Genomic DNA, 16,915 nt, shown 5'->3' with positions numbered 1-16,915 from the left:
GTTCCTGGTCTCTTGTTGAGAGATCCCTACTGTCTGCTAAGAGGTCTTTCGTCCATTTTGAGAGGTTCCTAGTCACTTATTGAGAGGTCCCTGGTCACTCGTTGATAGGTCAATTGTCTTTGCTGAGAGGTCCCGGTCATTTGCTGAGAGGTCCCTAAACACTTGCTGAGAGGTCCATGGTCACTTGCTGAAAGGTCTCTAGTCTTTGTTGAGAGGTCTTGATCACATGCTAAGAAATTCCTGGTCTCCATTGAAAGGTCTCTGGCCTTTTATGAGGGTTCTCTAGTCACATGCTAAGATGTTCATGGTCTCTGTTGAGAGGTCCTTGGTCATTTGGTCACTTGCTGAGAGGTCTAAGATCACTTGTTGAGATGTCCCTCGTCTTTAAATCCCTCTTGTCTTTGTCGGGAGGTCCTTGGTCTTTGTAGGGAGGTCTTTGGTCTCTGCTGAGAGGTCCTTGCTGCGAGGTTCCTGGTCACTTGTTGCGAGGGAGGTTTGATAATGTTAATTTTTACCATTATCCAAGCTATATTTCATTAGCAAAATCATCTCTTCCAAAGCTTTTAATCTACTTAATCCTCAATTTTACCTTACTTTTGTAAATAAATACATTTTGGGTTACATTTATCTACATATACCACTAATCCCCATTTTTTGTGTCCTTTTTTGTAGATGGGAAGCTTTATTCAAAAATCCAGATTAATGAGTGACCCGAAATAGCAAGGAGAAGAAGAAAAATGTCAACAGGAAGCGCTTGGCGACACGAAGCAAGCGCCAGGCGGAACAGACCGCCAGTCAAGCGCCAGCCAAGCGCCAGCCAGGCACCCCTGTTACGAACCGCCTGGCGGTAACTGGACACCGCCGGGCGGTAGCTGCCAGTTTTGCCCCCTGTTTGCCCGATACCGCCTGGCGGTGAGACCCTGCCGCCAGGCGCCATTGTTCGCTGATGTGGCAAGTTGGCTCCTTTTCTTCTGTTTTCGCGAGGGGAAAAGGATCTTTTGGCATTTTGGAGGCACGAAGAACACATTTGGAGAGCTTGGAGGAGTGCTAGGGCTTGTGGGAACAGCTCCATCTTCCTCTTTGTATCTCTTTCTCTTCCATTTTTAAGCTTGAGCTCTCCATGGCAATGGAGAGCTAAACCCATTTTTGTTGGGGTTAGATGTAGCCACGTAACTCTTGTGTAAATGCAAATGTTTTGATTATATATATGACTCTTTCATTAATTGCTAGTCTTCTTATTTCTTCACTTAAAGCTTGCATTGATTTAGCCATCTCTTGCATGATTTTTGGTTCATCGGGTGTGAAAATATCTTTTGAAACCTAGATTTGGAATAAGAGAACTCAATGGAGCTTGTACCTAGGAATGGGGCTTGACCCATTGGTTGTCTTAAGCCTTTGTGCATAAAGCAAATTTGCTTATTAAGAGTTCAAGAAATTGACTTTTAATAAGGAAATTTAGGCTCAATCTATTAAGGAATTAGGGTTTGAGTAATATTGTGGGTTGGCATTAGCATATTAATGAAGAGGATGTTAAATTGTAGTTGCATGAGAGCATAGTTGGTGAATTCTAACCCCGGCAATATCAAGTCATATCATTTCTAATCTTTTCCATTCACTAAGTGCCTTTAACTTCCAAAGTTCAATTTTAATTATTTATGCAAAGTTTAATTTCATACATTAAAACTCAAAATATGGATTTATTCGTTAGTTTAAATTAGTCACAAATTACGCAAATATTTAGTATACACGAGTCTCTTGGGAAACGATATCCCGGTCTTACCGATTACTACTTGCACGACTTGGTACACTTGCCAGAGTCATAACAAGGTTCCTGCTCACCTGTTGAGAGGTGTTGAGAGGTCCTTGGTCTTTGTTGAGAAGTCCCTAATCACTTGTTGAAAGGTTCCCGATCACTTGTTAAGAGGTCCATGGACACTTGTTGAGAGGTCATTGGTCACTTGCTAAGAGGTCCTTGGTCTTTGTTGAAAGGTCCTTGGTCTTTGTTGAGAGGTCTTTAGTCACTTGTTGAGAGGTCCCGATCACATGCTTAGAAATTCTTGGTCTCCGTTGAGAGGTCTCTTATCTTTGGAGGGTCTCTTGTCACATGCTGAGAGGTTCATGGTCTCTGAGAGGTTTGTGGTCTCTACTGAGAGGTTCCTGGTCTCTGCTGAGAGGTCCCTGGTCTTTTGCTAAGAGGTCCTTGGTCACTTGCTAAAAAATCTCTCTTGTCTTTGTTGGGAGGTCCTTGGTCTTTGCTGAGAGGTTCCTAGTCACCTACTAAGAGGTATGTTTGTGGTCTTTGCTGAGAGGTGTTTGGTCTTAACTGAGATGTCCCTAGTCTTTGTTGGGAGGTCCTTAGTCACTTCCTGAAAGGTTCCTATTCAATTGCAAAGAGGTTTCTGATCACTTGCTGAGAGGTTCCTAGTTACTTGCTGAGAGGTCATTAGTCACTTGCTGAGAGGTCATTTGTCACTTGTTGAGAGGTCCCTGGTCTATTATGAGAGGTCCTCATCACTTGCTAAGAGGTCCCTAATTTCTGTTAAGAGGTTTCTGGTCTTTGCTGAGAGATTCATAGTCACTTAATAAGAAATCATCTGCTAAGAGGTGAGAGGTGTCTAGTCTCTTGGTGAGATCCTTGGTTACTTATTGAGAGGTCCCTAATCTATGCTAAAAGGTCTCTTTGTTGAGAAGTCCCTGGTTGCTAATATCTATTGAGAGGTCTTTGAACTCTGCTATATTTGTTGTCTGAATTTTTAATTGGAAATTTATAATTTATGTTTCAAAACATAAAAAAAATTCCCAACTAGGTGATTTTCCAAAAAAATGGGGTTTTAATCCTGATTAGGATTCTTTTGAAATTTTTATTATATTAATCAAATTAGATAAGACCAATGATAAAGAAGTAATTGAACCTCTTTATTATTTTTTGAATCCTAATTTAGAAATTTAAGATCCTCAATTTTTCATGCTTGGTCAATGAACCCTTAATAAAATTATGATACACACATGTTTTAAAAATGAACAATTATATTAATTATATTTTATCTTACTTACTTTGAGTTAATTATATTATATCTTTACCTGCAGAGATCCAACCTTCTCAACAAGTAAACTGACTAATAACTAATAACGTATGTCAAGTCAATAATCAAACCTATAATAGAATCTAAATTTATGTATTAGTCATAAAATAAATAAATTAATAACTATTTGCAATATAATTAATACTAACAAATAATATAATTTATTTATTAAAGAATAATAATTTTATATAATAAAATTATATGAATAGCACACTAAAAGATTATGTCAATTATATACATGTATTAATGTATCATTTAATTTAATAACTAATATATAAAAAATTAAGATATTACTTACAAAGAAAGTCAAATAAAATAAGAATTTTCACTTATTTAGACGTTAAAAAAACAAAACTTGCACATTCCAAATACGATGGTATCTTAATAATAATTTTATATTCGAAATTTATATTTAGAAAACATGTAGTGCAGTAACTTTGGTAGCAAATTGGATAAGATTATAAAATAAAAATGTAATTGTGATCTATCAATTGCTATTACATAATAAAAAATTATAAGAAAATAATTTCAGAAATTGAGGGGTATAAATATTCTGAGGATGTAGATCATATTATCAATATTTTCTTTAAGCCATAAGTGTCAATTTCAATCATATAATTTACTAGTTCAATGACAATTATCTATCATTGAATAATCCTTTGATCTTAACATCACAATACAAGTTATTCTCTTTAAATTTGGAAAATTTATTTATAAGTTAATTAAATGTTTGATTACCAATTATTTAATATAATCTCAAATATTTCAGGGTCACTTTTTACCATATGACACTTACAAATAATTACTAAAAAATATATTCACCATATTGATGAATTTTAATATAATAACTAAGATTAAAGATCAAGTATAACTTAATATCAATAAAAATAACTCAAAACTGAAAAAAAAAAGATCATATTTTTATTTGTTGGATCCAATTGGTTGTGAAATTTAAATTGTAGCACCTAGGGGATTTTGAAAATTTAATGTTAATTTTATATATGAAATATAACAATGACCTACATGGTCTTTATATTTTGCTTTTTTTTTTTATGAAATATCAATAAAAACATAAATATTTGATTTTAGTATTTTACCATTTTTAATTTCTATATCAATGATGAGAGTTTATCAAACTCTTATTTAAAAGATGATAAAATGCAAATGCGTTGGTAAAAGAATGATATATTATCGTCTTAAAAGCATAAAACAAGAAAGTATATTATTTTAAACATTCATTGTGTTTAATTTTAATGATGCGACTTTTGAACATATATATCTTTTCAAAAGATTTTCCTTATTTAATAAAATAATATTAAATAGTTCAGATTTTAGAAAATAAAAACTAATAAATTACAACTACAAATATTTTTGTTCCCATTTTGTCTTTCCAATTAGATTTCATCACTATAATTAAATAATGTTAATTATCTTTTAGAAATTAATGAATATAACTTATTTCTTGTTTCTTTACCATCCAAAAATATATTTATTAGAAAATAACATAATTTTACAACTAATAATTTAAAATAACCTCTTATTTTGAAAAATTGAAACAGTATGTTTTTCTTATATAATTTTTAAATTATTTATATTTATATATAAAAGACCTCTTAATTATTTACTTTTATTTTATCTTTTGTTATATAATTATTTATTATTTTTTAAAGATTTATTGTCTTTTATAAAATTATTCAAACAGTTACTTTTTTCATTTAACAATAATTCTTTTTATTTTATTTTATTTTGTTCTTAATAAATATAAATTTACTTTATATATTAATTTAATAATATTATAATATAATCACTTATTAATATAATATTATATATATTTAAAAAATAATACAATATTAATAAGTTTAGAATTTTTTAAAATATAAAAGTTAAATTTATATTATTTACCATCCTAAATTATTTTCTATTCTAAAATTTTATGAAAAAACCCATTCTACATATTTAAATGCATATCAATACTGTTTGATTAGAAATTAATTTGCGTTACTTTATTAATTGACATAAATTAGTTTTCAAAGGATAACATTTTATATTTAATTACAACTATTTATAATAATTTAATAGATAAGTATAATTAATCCAAAAACATATTTTTCTAATAAAATCTTATACTATTGATATTAACATAGATTAATTTATAAATACAAAATATTTTTTAAATAAAATGTTATACTACTTTTCAAACGTTGATAAAAAATGTATAATGGGTTATAAAACAGTATTGATATTTTTTTCTTATCAACTCTCATGTAACAGTGAGATTGATATATTGATATAAAGAGTAAAATACATTAAAAGACATGTATGAAATATTACAATTGTAATTTTTCTAGTCTAAAAATGATATATATATATATATATATATATATATATATATATATATTATAATCAAACTAATAATAGTAATAGTTAAGTCATACTAATATATATTATTTGATTGTTTTATTAAATGGAAAATAGACTTGAACAATAAAATCAAAGTTAAAGATATACTCTTTAGAAAATTACTCATATCTTTACAACTCCTATATCAGAATTTTTTCTTTAAAGGCTTTATTATTTGATTTGTGGGTAATTTTCGTGAAAATTTCGCGCGCGAGAAACCCTAAGCGGAACCCTGATTCGTCCGATTCGCTGTTGAATCCGAATTTGGAACTTCGAAGATTAGGGAGCAATGGCTATTGCAGCTCCAGGGCAATTGAACGTTAATGAATCGCCCACTTGTGGATCCAGAAGTGTCGATTGCTTCGAGAAACTGGAGCAAATTGGCGAAGGCACATATGGGTTGGTTTCAATTTGTGTACTGCTTAAGCTTTGCATTTTTTTGGGCTGTCTTTTTGAACATGGAAGTTGAAAATGTATGTTCTCAATTATAACAAAGCGTGTTTGCTATGCAACACTCTATTGGAATAATCCGGTAGATTTTGTTGAGCTGGGCTGAAATTGAAAGCAACTTAAACCTGAACTTTTAGGGTCTTGATCCTGATCATGTATCTCTTATCAATCAGAATGTTTTAGAGTGAAGAAATCTTTATAGTTATTTATTGTTGGATGCTTTGGGTTTAATTGTAATATATCCTTCTTCTTTTTTTTAATTTATTTATTGGTTCTATGGTTTAAAATTGTGACCACCGTTTTAGTTTTGTTGGCAATCCTTGATGTTGTGTGAAATTTTGAAAAAATGAGGCTGATGGGGCCGCATTTCAGTTGCAACGTGGTTGCAAGGACTTTAGAGCCTTGATGTTTGTGGCTACGATCACGGTTACAGAAACTTTTATTAAAACCTCGATCCATTTTCTATGGTTTTGTTGGGTGTTACTCTTGTTCAATTTCTTTTTTTATTTTCCCTTGCTCTCTTGTCTATGTGAAGTAGGTGTTTTTTGCCGCATTAATTTCTTCTTTGGACATAGCTTCCAACTTCATCACACATAAAATGTCATCTAGTTCTAGCATTGTTCATATCAATGTTATCCGCTTCCTTTCTGATGCATTCTAAAGTGAATTGATCTGTACCTTCATACATTTATGCTTGCAGTCAGGTTTACATGGCTAAAGAGATCAAAACTGGTGAAATTGTTGCTCTGAAGAAAATACGTATGGACAATGAGAGAGAGGGGGTATATCTTTGATTACAAAATTTCATAATGTATCACATTCCATACAGTGGACCTAAATCAGAAGTTACAGTCACGTTCTGTTGCTACAATTTTTCCTCTGAACTGTGTTGTTAATTTTTCCATTGCAGTTTCCTATAACTGCTATACGAGAAATCAAAATTCTTAAGAAACTACATCATGAAAATGTGATCAAGCTGAAAGAAATTGTGACTTCTCCAGGTACCCTTTTTCAAGATCTAAATTAGCTTTGTTATCAAATTGAGACGACTTAGGATTTAAAAGTTTGTTTTATTTATACATCTAAAATGTTGTTATTTTTTTTTTCTTTCAGGTCCTGAGAAAGATGAACAGGGGAGGCCAGGCAAGTCATTTATTCTTGTTTTATAAGCCCGACTGCTTGACAGTAGCATATACTATGCTTTATAGTTCTAGTGTGTGAATATTTCCATCAATTTGCTTTGGGTTAGCATACTAAACTTAGTTTGTCCGCTTTTCATTCTTGTTTTGGGATTGCAGATGGTAACAAATATAGAGGTGGCATCTATATGGTCTTTGAATACATGGACCACGATTTAACTGGCCTTGCTGACCGACCTGGGATGAGATTTACAGTTCCCCAAATTAAAGTATTACTTTTAATACCAAGTTTTATTTCATATATTAATAGTTGCTTGTTTTATTGTCTGAATTGTGTTTCACTTCCTTTCGTAAGTGTTACATGAGACAACTGTTGACGGGGCTTCACTATTGTCATGTAAATCAAGTACTCCATCGTGATATCAAAGGTCTGTATATTGAAAAGATTGTTTTAGTTTAGAATGTAAAAGTTTATTATTCTTATTGTATGTATTTTGTTCGGTTGCAGGCTCAAATCTTCTTATAGACAATGAGGGAAACCTTAAGCTTGCAGATTTTGGACTAGCACGATCATTTTCTAATGACCAAAATGCTAATCTTACAAATCGTGTCATTACATTATGGTACAGGTAATTACCAAAATGCTGATAAAAAAGTTATGGTACAGGTAATTAATGTCATTTTTTGTCATGAGTTTTGATTGGACGATGCATATTTTGACTGTTTTTGTTATATATGTAGACCTCCTGAGTTGCTGCTTGGGACAACAAAGTATGGGCCTGCTGTAGATATGTGGTCAGTTGGGTGCATTTTTGCTGAGCTTCTTCAGGGGAAGCCTATCTTTCCTGGAAAAGATGAGGTTAGTAATATTCTATGTATGATAAGTTGAGAGAAACTAGAAGCTAAATTGGTGACTAATTGATGTGATACTGAGTGCAACGGACTAGTTATGGTTTTATCTTGTATTATTATCAGCGAGATTATGCATAAATGGTATCAAGAAGAGATTCTTTACATTGTAGCTCATCATATTCAGTGTCTGGATACTTGCCACAAGCATAAACTACCTTTCTGTTTCATTAAAATAAATATTGATTTATTTCTTTTGATTTTAAATATATAAGCATTTCTCTGAAAGTTAATTTTAGGTTAAATTAAAAATTTAGTCCTCACCTGTGACATGAGTTTTTCTTGTAGTCCCTGTAAGTAAAAATTTAGTCTTCACCTGTGACACCAGTTTTTGTTGTAGTCCCTGTATGTAAAAACTCAACATTTTGCTCTACATTCCATACATTAATTGGTCTCTTCAGTTTGCTAAAGTTAATACAAGTGTTAGATATTTGTTTTTATTGAGGGACAACAAAAAAAATGTTGTGTCAGGTGTAGATATCAATATTTAGGTTTTTTTTTTTCTCATGAGGGATCAAAACAAAGTGTATTTTTTGTATAAGAATTAGAACAAAATAAAGTATCTAATATAGATTACAAATTTACTACCAATTAAATAGCCGGGTTTTTCATTTGTAAATACTTTTCATGTAGGGACTCAAATGTAGAGTGTTTCGCTGCAGAAACTGAAATGGACAAGTGTTAGGTCTTGAGTCTAAATTTTTACCGGATTTATATTTTTATCATCAAGAAAAGATGAAATGCTAATGATGGTGTTTGTGTACATTGCTGGATTTAACCTGCTCAATACTTTGGAAATTTAGTCATTGCGTTGCATTACACTCGCTCCTGATCTTTCTTTTAAGATATATGACATTACTGTACATCCTCGTGATAAATTTTTTTCCAGCTTAAATGTAATGCCGGCTTTTTTTTGTGACCATTGTAGCCAGAACAATTAAATAAAATATATGAGCTGTGTGGAGCACCAACTGAAATCAACTGGCCTGGGGTTTCTAAGATACCTTATTATAATAAATTTATGCCAACAAGGCCAATGAAAAGACGTTTGAGGGAAGTTTTCCGGCAGTAAGTATCAAAATATACATGTTTTTCTTTCCACCAGAAAAGCTAACCTGTAGTTCATTTTCTAGGATTTTTTTATATCTAAATAGCTTGTTTCCCTATGACTTACAGTTTTGATCATCATGCTCTCGAGTTGTTGGAGAAGATGTTGACACTTGATCCAGCACAGGTATCATTTCTTCACTTATAAGTCTGATTTATTAATTAATGATCTTGAATTTTTATTTTACAGGGTTCAAATACTTGTTTTTCCCAGTTTTATTTTTTACCACTCCATCTATTTTATTTGGACATGGTTAACTGTGTCTAGAATAGCTGGTTTGTTATATTATATCATGGATGTTGACAAAAATCTTAGTAAACTTAAGAGAAAGTGCTATGCGTCTGTTTTTTTCCTTTGTGAAAAACGGAAAAACATCAATGCCACATTGCTTGCTAGTTGAGACTAATTCTGTAAAGTAATTATCTGTGCTGTAATTGATAAATATGAAGTTGTGTTGGCGTAACCTGAAAATTTATTGTAAAGTAATTATTTTCCACCTGTTTATGTGATTTTATGACGATTAATTTTGTTTGTGATCCCTTTTCTAAAATTTGTTTGTCGATTTGATTTCTTCAGAGAATTACTGCGAAAGATGCACTTGATGCTGAGTATTTCTGGACAGATCCATTACCATGTGACCCCAAGAGGTAAGAGACCTTCCATGTACTTTAGTTACTTATTTTCAGAATACTACTTTTTTGCGTGAAACTATGTCATCTTAATAGGAATAAATATCTTCTCATTCACTCCTTTCATTTTCCTTTTTACTTTATTGTTTCTTCTCGACTAATCGTTTTCTGGTCCATACTTTTCAACTTCCTACTCTTCTCTACGGCTTAGTTTACCCAAGTACGAGTCATCACATGAGTTTCAGACAAAGAAAAAGCGCCAACAACAACGGCAAAATGAAGAAATGGCTAAGCGTCAGAAAATGCAGCACCCACAGCAGCACAGTCGTCTTCCCCCCATTCAGCAGCCCGGACAACATGGTCAAATGCGGTCAGGACCAAACCAACAGATTCATGGCTCTCAACCCCCAGTTGCTGCAGGACCTACTCATCATTATGGCAAGCCTAGAGGTCCATCTGGTGGACCAGGAAGATATCCTCCCAATGGAAACCAAGGCGGAGGATACAATCACCCAAATCGAGGAGGTCAAGGTGGTGGTTATGGCACGGGACCTTATCCTCCCCAAGGGCGGGGTGCACCTTATGGGTCCAATAACATGCCTAGTGGTGGTCCCCGTGGTGGCGGTGGTGGTGGTGGCGGCGGGGGCAGTGGCTATGGAGTTGGAGCTCCAAATTATCCCCAACAAGGTGGTCCATATGGGGGTTCGGCAGCTGGTCGTGGCTCAAACATGATGGGTGGAAACCGCAATCAACAGCAGTATGGTTGGCAGCAGTAAATATACTTTCTTACGATGATCAGTATTTGCACTATGATTTGGCAATACCCTGATAAATTTGAGACAGATCGGACTATTAATGGATCAAGTTATTTAGAAGAAGATATGAGATCTGACCTCTATGGTTTGTATACTATTGAGATATACTATTCTCATTAAGTACCTGGAAACCTTTGTGATGCGTGCATGCACCTTCAGTAATGTTTGGTGCTCCTAATCATAAGGGCTCCACGAAAGAAGAGTGAACCTCCGATTTTTTAGTTTTTTTTTTTCTCTATACTCATTGAATCCTGTGCATTATGTATGGACGATAGCAGCATATTTCAAATGTGTTACAAACAGCTGCTTACTGATATTCTTTTCAGGATACTTCCTTGTACAACTTTTTGTTAGTTTTATACTTTATTATGACAGCCACAATATGTAGTAATAAATAAATAAATAAATAGACTCAATATGGATGGTTATGGTAGTGGTGGGGTAGGGAACTGAAATTAATGAATTTCGATAGATTGTGGAAGAAGTAAACAAATTTCAACATGTGGAATTCTGTCATTTGTTTTTATATTGTTCGTCATGTGAGGAGCTAGTTTCTACTTTCTAATTATTGCCATTATTTCATTTTATTTTCTTGAATTACAGCATTGTAATAATAGAGGTTTACTCCACTGATAGAATTACTTAACTTAGTACATTCTGCTTTATATCTTATTTCCTATTATAATGTCGGAGCAGATTTAAAACATTAGAAAATGTTACAACACATTTATAAATAATTGATTATTTTTTGTTATTTTTTAAAATAATTATAATGCACTTAGTTCACTCCACCCAGCCACCCACCCACTCAAGAATGCACTAGGTTCAAATGTTGTATTTTGCTCTTTGCTTCATAAACAATAAATAAACCTCTGGCTTAATTGAAACTATCGATGAAGACATGTTTTCTCTTATTTTTAATCGTGGATAATTGGAATTCGTAGTGTCACAGGTTATACTTTCTACAATTGTTCCAACCTAAAGTTATTGTTGTTACCTACAAAGCATCCATATACTAATATTAACCTTACATTAGTTGGTTATTTTGAATGCCCAACTAATTAATACAAATGCAAATAAATTTATACTTCTTTTCGTTGCTATGAAAAGTATTTTTCTAAACAATCCAAAATTATATATTATCTTAAAATCATTTTTTATTTAACAAAAACTCAATATATATCATTGATTACATCAACAGTGGATATTACAGTGTTTAAATCAAATTTTAGAGATTTTTTTTTAAGCTTAAAAGTCATAACAGCATTGATATACTAATTTAAGTAATCATTGTTTTAGTAAAAAAATCTTTATACTAATTTATTTAAAAATTAGAATTTAACTACTTTTAGTTTCTAGAAAAAAAATATTCTATCTTTCCTTTATACATGTTTTCTCTTCCTAAAAGTGTTTCTAACAAATTTTATTTAAACTTAGCACCAAAAATGGAAAGAACAAACTTCTAGCTGGGATCCAGAAGCATTATTAACAGAGGGAGGAAAAACAGCTCATAGTCTGTTATTATTTACAGCTGATTTTTGAGAATGACTAGAATGCTTTGTTGTATGATTCTCAGTTCCAGATTTTGGGGTCCTTGGAAATGAATTTGAGGAACTTAGTGCTTCCAATGCTGCTAGAACATTCACCATAGTTGGTCTGTGTTTTGGATCTGCATTTAGACATTGTAGTGCAAGTGTTGCTGCGGCTTGTGCTCCTCTCTTGGAGTATTGGCCACCTAATCTTGTGTCCATGATTCTCAAAATTCTTCTGCTATCACTCAGGAATGGCCTTGCCCAATCCACCAATGTTTCTTCTGAAAATCCAGGTCTTTCATCTTCGACTACACGCCTTCCTGTAAGTAACTCCAACAACACAACTCCAAAACTGTATACATCACTCCTTGGGGTCAAATGACCTGTTTGTTTAGTCAAAAGGCCAAGTTATTATCATTACCAAAACATAGCCTCAAAAACTTTACAAATCACGCACATAACATCACAGTATATAAAACTGATCTACATTGACCAGAGATAAAATGATTCTATAATATATTAGTCAGTATAAATCTCATCTTACAAGTCAATTTTGTAAGGTTGACTTAGACTTAAGTTCACTTCTTGACCGGAATACTAATTAGTATTTCCAAGACTCTCTAGAGTTTTGTAAGTCTCAAGTGTTCAGTAACAGTAATAACAGTGTTCTATTGCATCTTTTTGTGTCTCAATTGTTCCTTGCTTCTTTTTTTGGTACTGTTAATCTAAACATCTAAAAGCTAAGAACCTAAAATTTTTCATAAAAGGGTAATAGAAAAATGGAAAGGCTAATTTACCTGTAGCTACATACTCTGGTGCAGCATAACCATGAGTACCAATAACTCTGGTTGAAACATGAGTGTTGTCTCCTGTAGGACCATCTCTTGCCAAGCCAAAATCCGAAAGCTTTGGGTTGAAATCCTGCATATATCATAGTGCTACTCTTTCAGAATGGAGACTTACATGCAAACAACAGGTGTTGTTTTTCTTGACAAATTCACAAGCCTAACTTTCAGTGTTAAATACCGAATCAAGTAGGATGTTGGCTGCCTTTAAATCACGGTATATAACATTTGCATCGAGGGTATGTAAAAATGTTAATCCTCTTGCAACAGCAACTGCAATGTTGATCCGGATAGTCCAGGGAATAGGCTGAACACCTCCTGCAGAAACAGAAAACAAAATTTAAGGTATTATGAATCAAGAGGAAACTATGGTTCAGTTCAAAAACAACATGTTGCACATAAGAGTGTATCTAGACTTATAGGCTTTATATAAAACAGGTCATGTAAGTAGGTTTTGAGGTTAAGCAGAGCCTTCAAACAGGCAAAGTTAAGACTTAAACATTGACATGTAATAGATAATCAGATCAGACTCAGATTTTGCAATTATGAATTACGCTAGGTTTAAGTCTAAATATGTTGAGGAGTAATGGATTAATGGAGACTAAATATGTTGAGGAGTGAATGCACAACTTCTGAATAAATGATTTTCCAAACTTCCTTTGTTCTTCAAGACTAAGCTTTGGTAGTAGGTCTAAACTCAAACTAGAACAGGTTAGGTTCAGGCCTACCTCAAAAGCTTAGTCTTGCCTATTTCTACTCCTTTGTACAATGGTAGCCAATGCATCATTTCAGAATAAATATGTTGAAGAGTAAATGTTTTACTTACTTCTGAATAAATGATTTTCCAAACTTCCTTTATGCATAAACTCATAAACTAGAAGCCTGTTTTTACCATCTGAACAGTAACCAATAAGTTTCACCAGATTTTCATGGTGAAGCTGGCTTAGATAATTGACTTCTGCCTGCAAACATAATGGGTAGAAAATCAGTCAAGGCCTAGCAACACAAGCAGTTCAGTTTATAAAGATTTTGTACAGAACTTGGACATACCAGCCATTCTCTGTGGCCTTGAAAACTTTCTGGTTTAAGTTTTTTGATGGCCACAACAATTCCAGTCCCTGGTCTTGTGGGAGCATAAGTGTTCTCATCTATCCATCCCTTGTATACAAACCCAAACCCTCCTTCTCCAATCAAGTTTTCTTGCCTGAAATTCTTAGTGGCCTCTTTTAGTTCATTGAAGGTGAAAGACTTTAGGTTACTGGAGATGGGTTTGTCAACATTTGATCCTGAAGTTTTTAAAGGAGCTTTTCCTTCACTAGATTTTGAGTTCTCTTTTGTCTTACTTCGAGACTTTGAGCCTCCTGAGAGTAGATGAAATGCAAGTTACAGTCAGCCACCACAGTAACTTTTCTATATTCTTGTACAGAACATTGCACTGTCAATTAATTTGAAACATATAGCCAAACACACATGTATATACACAAATATTGTCACTCTTTGAGTTTGATGAAATCAAAGAGTTGAAAGGCAATGTTAATTCATACCAGTCACTGCATCTAAGAAGAAAGAAAAGGAGAAAATCATTCAACATTATTTACAACCTGAATCAAAGCGAAGAAGCCTCATAATTTCCATCATTTTCATACCAATACCAACACAATCTGTGGAGGCTTATATTTAAGTTAACAAAAATACAGAAAATTCCATCAAGTTCTACGAAACCAAGGACTTGAGAACACTAAAAAACAAGAAAATAGAAGAAGAAAGTTCATTAAAATACAGCTAGTCCTATAATCTTTCAGGTTACAGCCTGTGAACTATTGTTTTAACTCTTACCCTTTGGAAACCATCGCCTTCTTCTTCTCTCCGTGGAAACCAAAGACACAAAAATGGAACCATCCACCATGACAAACAAATATTAAAATTCAAAGCATCATCATGCATCAACCTAGTGACACGAGCGGTCCCAAGTTGTGATAACATCAAAGCAGAAGAAAAATAACTCAAGGTTTATTTATATTTTGCACTAAAGAAAAGAAAAAATGAGGGCAAACACAAACACAAACACAAACAAAAACACACACACACGATTAAAAGAACCAAATTAAAACTGACCAAAGAAACTTGTGGAAGACACATGAGCCACTGGTTTTCTGCAGCAGTTTCCCATGATCAAAGTTTTAATCTTTTTGTTTCTGAGGAGAGAACAACAGCACCAATGGTGAACAGGGTTTGAAAGAAAAGATCTACAAGAAGAAAGAAGAAAATGTGCAGTGTATGAGCTTAGATAAAGAAGTGGAAGCAAAGGCTAACAGAGGAAACAGCGTAGTCAATGAGAGGAAAAAATTGTTAATCGCTGAACCAATGTAAACATAACTTGTTTGCTCACTTTGACTCTTCAAAGATTGAAGTGTGATAAGGGCTAAGCACCCCAAAACAGGCTCTGCATCATACGTGTTTTTTTCTTTAATAATTATAGCTGACATTTTGACTCGTATGTTCATGAACACGACAGCTTCCTTAAGCTGCTAAGGTGACATCAGAGTTGAAAAAAGAATGTCAACTGTTACATTTCAGAGCAATACTCGTAAAATCTTAATCTCTGCAAATTTAAATGTCTTCTGCACATTTTATTATCGATTAAAGTTTATTTATAAGCATGAAGTAGTGTAAGTCAATAATTAATTTATAGTTTAATAAATCGCTACTTTAATTTTGTAGTTTCTAAATCAAATAAAATAGAAATGTTGAAAATAACATGACAACATTTATTGTCGGGACTCTATTTAATTACCATCTTCCCAACTACCTGACCTGGTCAAGCACTGTTGTTGTCATTATTGCTGAAAACTTCAAATGCTTTTCTTCTTGTCTTGCCAACACACTGTATATTCAATTTTTTCAAAGTATCAGGTTATTCTGTTCTGGTAAAAACTTTGGAAGTGGTGTTCATAGACTTTCATTTGAAAATCTTGATATGTTGTTTGATAACCATTTGAGGTTATCTAAATAAACCTTATCATGTAGTGTTTCATCCATCCATCTAGTTATCTGTTTCTTCACACACAGACATATGTAAATATAATAATATGTGTGTGTCTGTGTGTTTTCTTATCGTGGTTTTCTTTGTCAGTCAAATATGTCTGAATTCGTTATTGTGTTGTGCCTTTTGGTGACCAAAACATGTGATGATCATGTGCCATGGATGAAGAGTTAGTCATGTGATGTTTCCTTCAACCGTATCAGGTTTCAAAGTGTCATAAAGCCATATGAATAGTTGCATATTGAAAGCACGTTGTTCTTACAAAAAGGACGAACATGCAAGTTGGTGAATTTCAAACTAATAACTTTTTGTTTCTGTACAAGAAAGAATTCTTAGAACTTCATAACTTGTATATTCAAGATACATGATGGGAAAAGAAATCACGTTGCCAATAATTGCTTAGTACTTCGTTTGTGTTTGTTCCCACGAGAATGCAGGTTTTCCCCATTCTGCTTCGTGAACCATGGATGAATGTCAAGAACATTCTAAGTCATGAAAAGAAGCAAAACACAATTCACACACAACCTTATCTTTCAAAAAACGTGGTTAATTATCATCCAAGGGAAAAAGAAAAAAAAATACATGAACAGTTTATATAGACAGAGGGTTAAATATATTTTTGATTTTTTAATTTTGAGTGAAAATTGAAATTAATCTCTTTTAAAATTTTTGAACCAATTTAGTTCTTTAACTCTCTAATTCCGTGAATTTAGTCATCTTAATTAAATTTTATTAAATTTATTTACCTTTTATTTTACATTTCTCAGCTAACATTGAAAAGAAAATATGTCAAACGGTGTCAACAAACTAAAATATTGTAGTAAAATATGTTTAAAATATCAAATAAATTTAATAAAATTTGATTCAAAGTACTAAATTCACAATTTTTTTAAATAAAATATTAAATTAGTTTAAATTTTTTAAAAAGAAATAATTCTAATTTTAACCAAAATTTGAAGTAA

The 16,915-nt window shown here is 32.8% G+C and overlaps 2 protein-coding genes across 2 annotated transcripts; one reads left to right on the top strand and one right to left on the bottom strand.

The window, feature by feature from the left end:
* Positions 1 to 5,772: 5,772 nt before the first annotated feature.
* LOC114194610 (cyclin-dependent kinase C-2-like) lies at positions 5,773 to 10,873 on the top strand. The gene is made up of 12 exons (XM_028084948.1): positions 5,773 to 5,882; positions 6,634 to 6,715; positions 6,844 to 6,934; positions 7,047 to 7,076; positions 7,232 to 7,341; positions 7,428 to 7,500; positions 7,581 to 7,701; positions 7,814 to 7,931; positions 8,910 to 9,049; positions 9,158 to 9,215; positions 9,666 to 9,736; positions 9,930 to 10,873. The coding sequence occupies exons 1-12, from the start codon at positions 5,773 to 5,775 to the stop codon at positions 10,492 to 10,494; spliced, it is 1,569 nt and encodes a 522-aa protein (XP_027940749.1). The 3' UTR covers positions 10,495 to 10,873.
* Positions 10,874 to 11,914: 1,041 nt separating this feature from the next.
* LOC114194612 (probable serine/threonine-protein kinase PBL2) lies at positions 11,915 to 15,362 on the bottom strand. Its single transcript, XM_028084949.1, has 7 exons — positions 15,300 to 15,362; positions 15,026 to 15,156; positions 13,961 to 14,271; positions 13,737 to 13,872; positions 13,092 to 13,228; positions 12,863 to 12,986; positions 11,915 to 12,448 (listed from the first exon to the last, which is right to left on the bottom strand). The coding sequence occupies exons 2-7, from the start codon at positions 15,078 to 15,080 to the stop codon at positions 12,042 to 12,044; spliced, it is 1,170 nt and encodes a 389-aa protein (XP_027940750.1). The 5' UTR covers positions 15,081 to 15,156; positions 15,300 to 15,362; the 3' UTR covers positions 11,915 to 12,041.
* Positions 15,363 to 16,915: the final 1,553 nt, after the last annotated feature.

The sequence above is a fragment of the Vigna unguiculata genome, chromosome 8, assembly GCF_004118075.2.
Source record: "Vigna unguiculata cultivar IT97K-499-35 chromosome 8, ASM411807v1, whole genome shotgun sequence".
In the NCBI taxonomy this organism is placed as follows: domain Eukaryota; kingdom Viridiplantae; phylum Streptophyta; class Magnoliopsida; order Fabales; family Fabaceae; genus Vigna; species Vigna unguiculata.
Note: the sequence above shows the minus strand (reverse complement) of the source record. Positions and strands in the feature narration are given on the sequence as shown.

Bases quoted from the DNA above. Each gene is read 5' to 3' on its own strand.
- LOC114194612 (XM_028084949.1), bottom strand. From the start codon at position 15,080: ATGGGAAACTGCTGCAGAAAACCAGTGGCTCATGTGTCTTCCACAAGT. The intron at 14,272-15,025 runs GTCAGTTTTAAT...ATCTACTCTCAG, and splicing joins GTCTTCCACAAGTTTCTTTG to GAGGCTCAAAGTCTCGAAGT. The intron at 13,873-13,960 runs GTATGTCCAAGT...TTATGTTTGCAG, and splicing joins AAGGCCACAGAGAATGGCTG to GCAGAAGTCAATTATCTAAG.
- LOC114194610 (XM_028084948.1), top strand. From the start codon at position 5,773: ATGGCTATTGCAGCTCCAGGGCAATTGAACGTTAATGAATCGCCCACT. The intron at 7,077-7,231 runs GCAAGTCATTTA...TTGGGATTGCAG, and splicing joins AGATGAACAGGGGAGGCCAG to ATGGTAACAAATATAGAGGT. The intron at 7,342-7,427 runs GTATTACTTTTA...TCCTTTCGTAAG, and splicing joins TTACAGTTCCCCAAATTAAA to TGTTACATGAGACAACTGTT.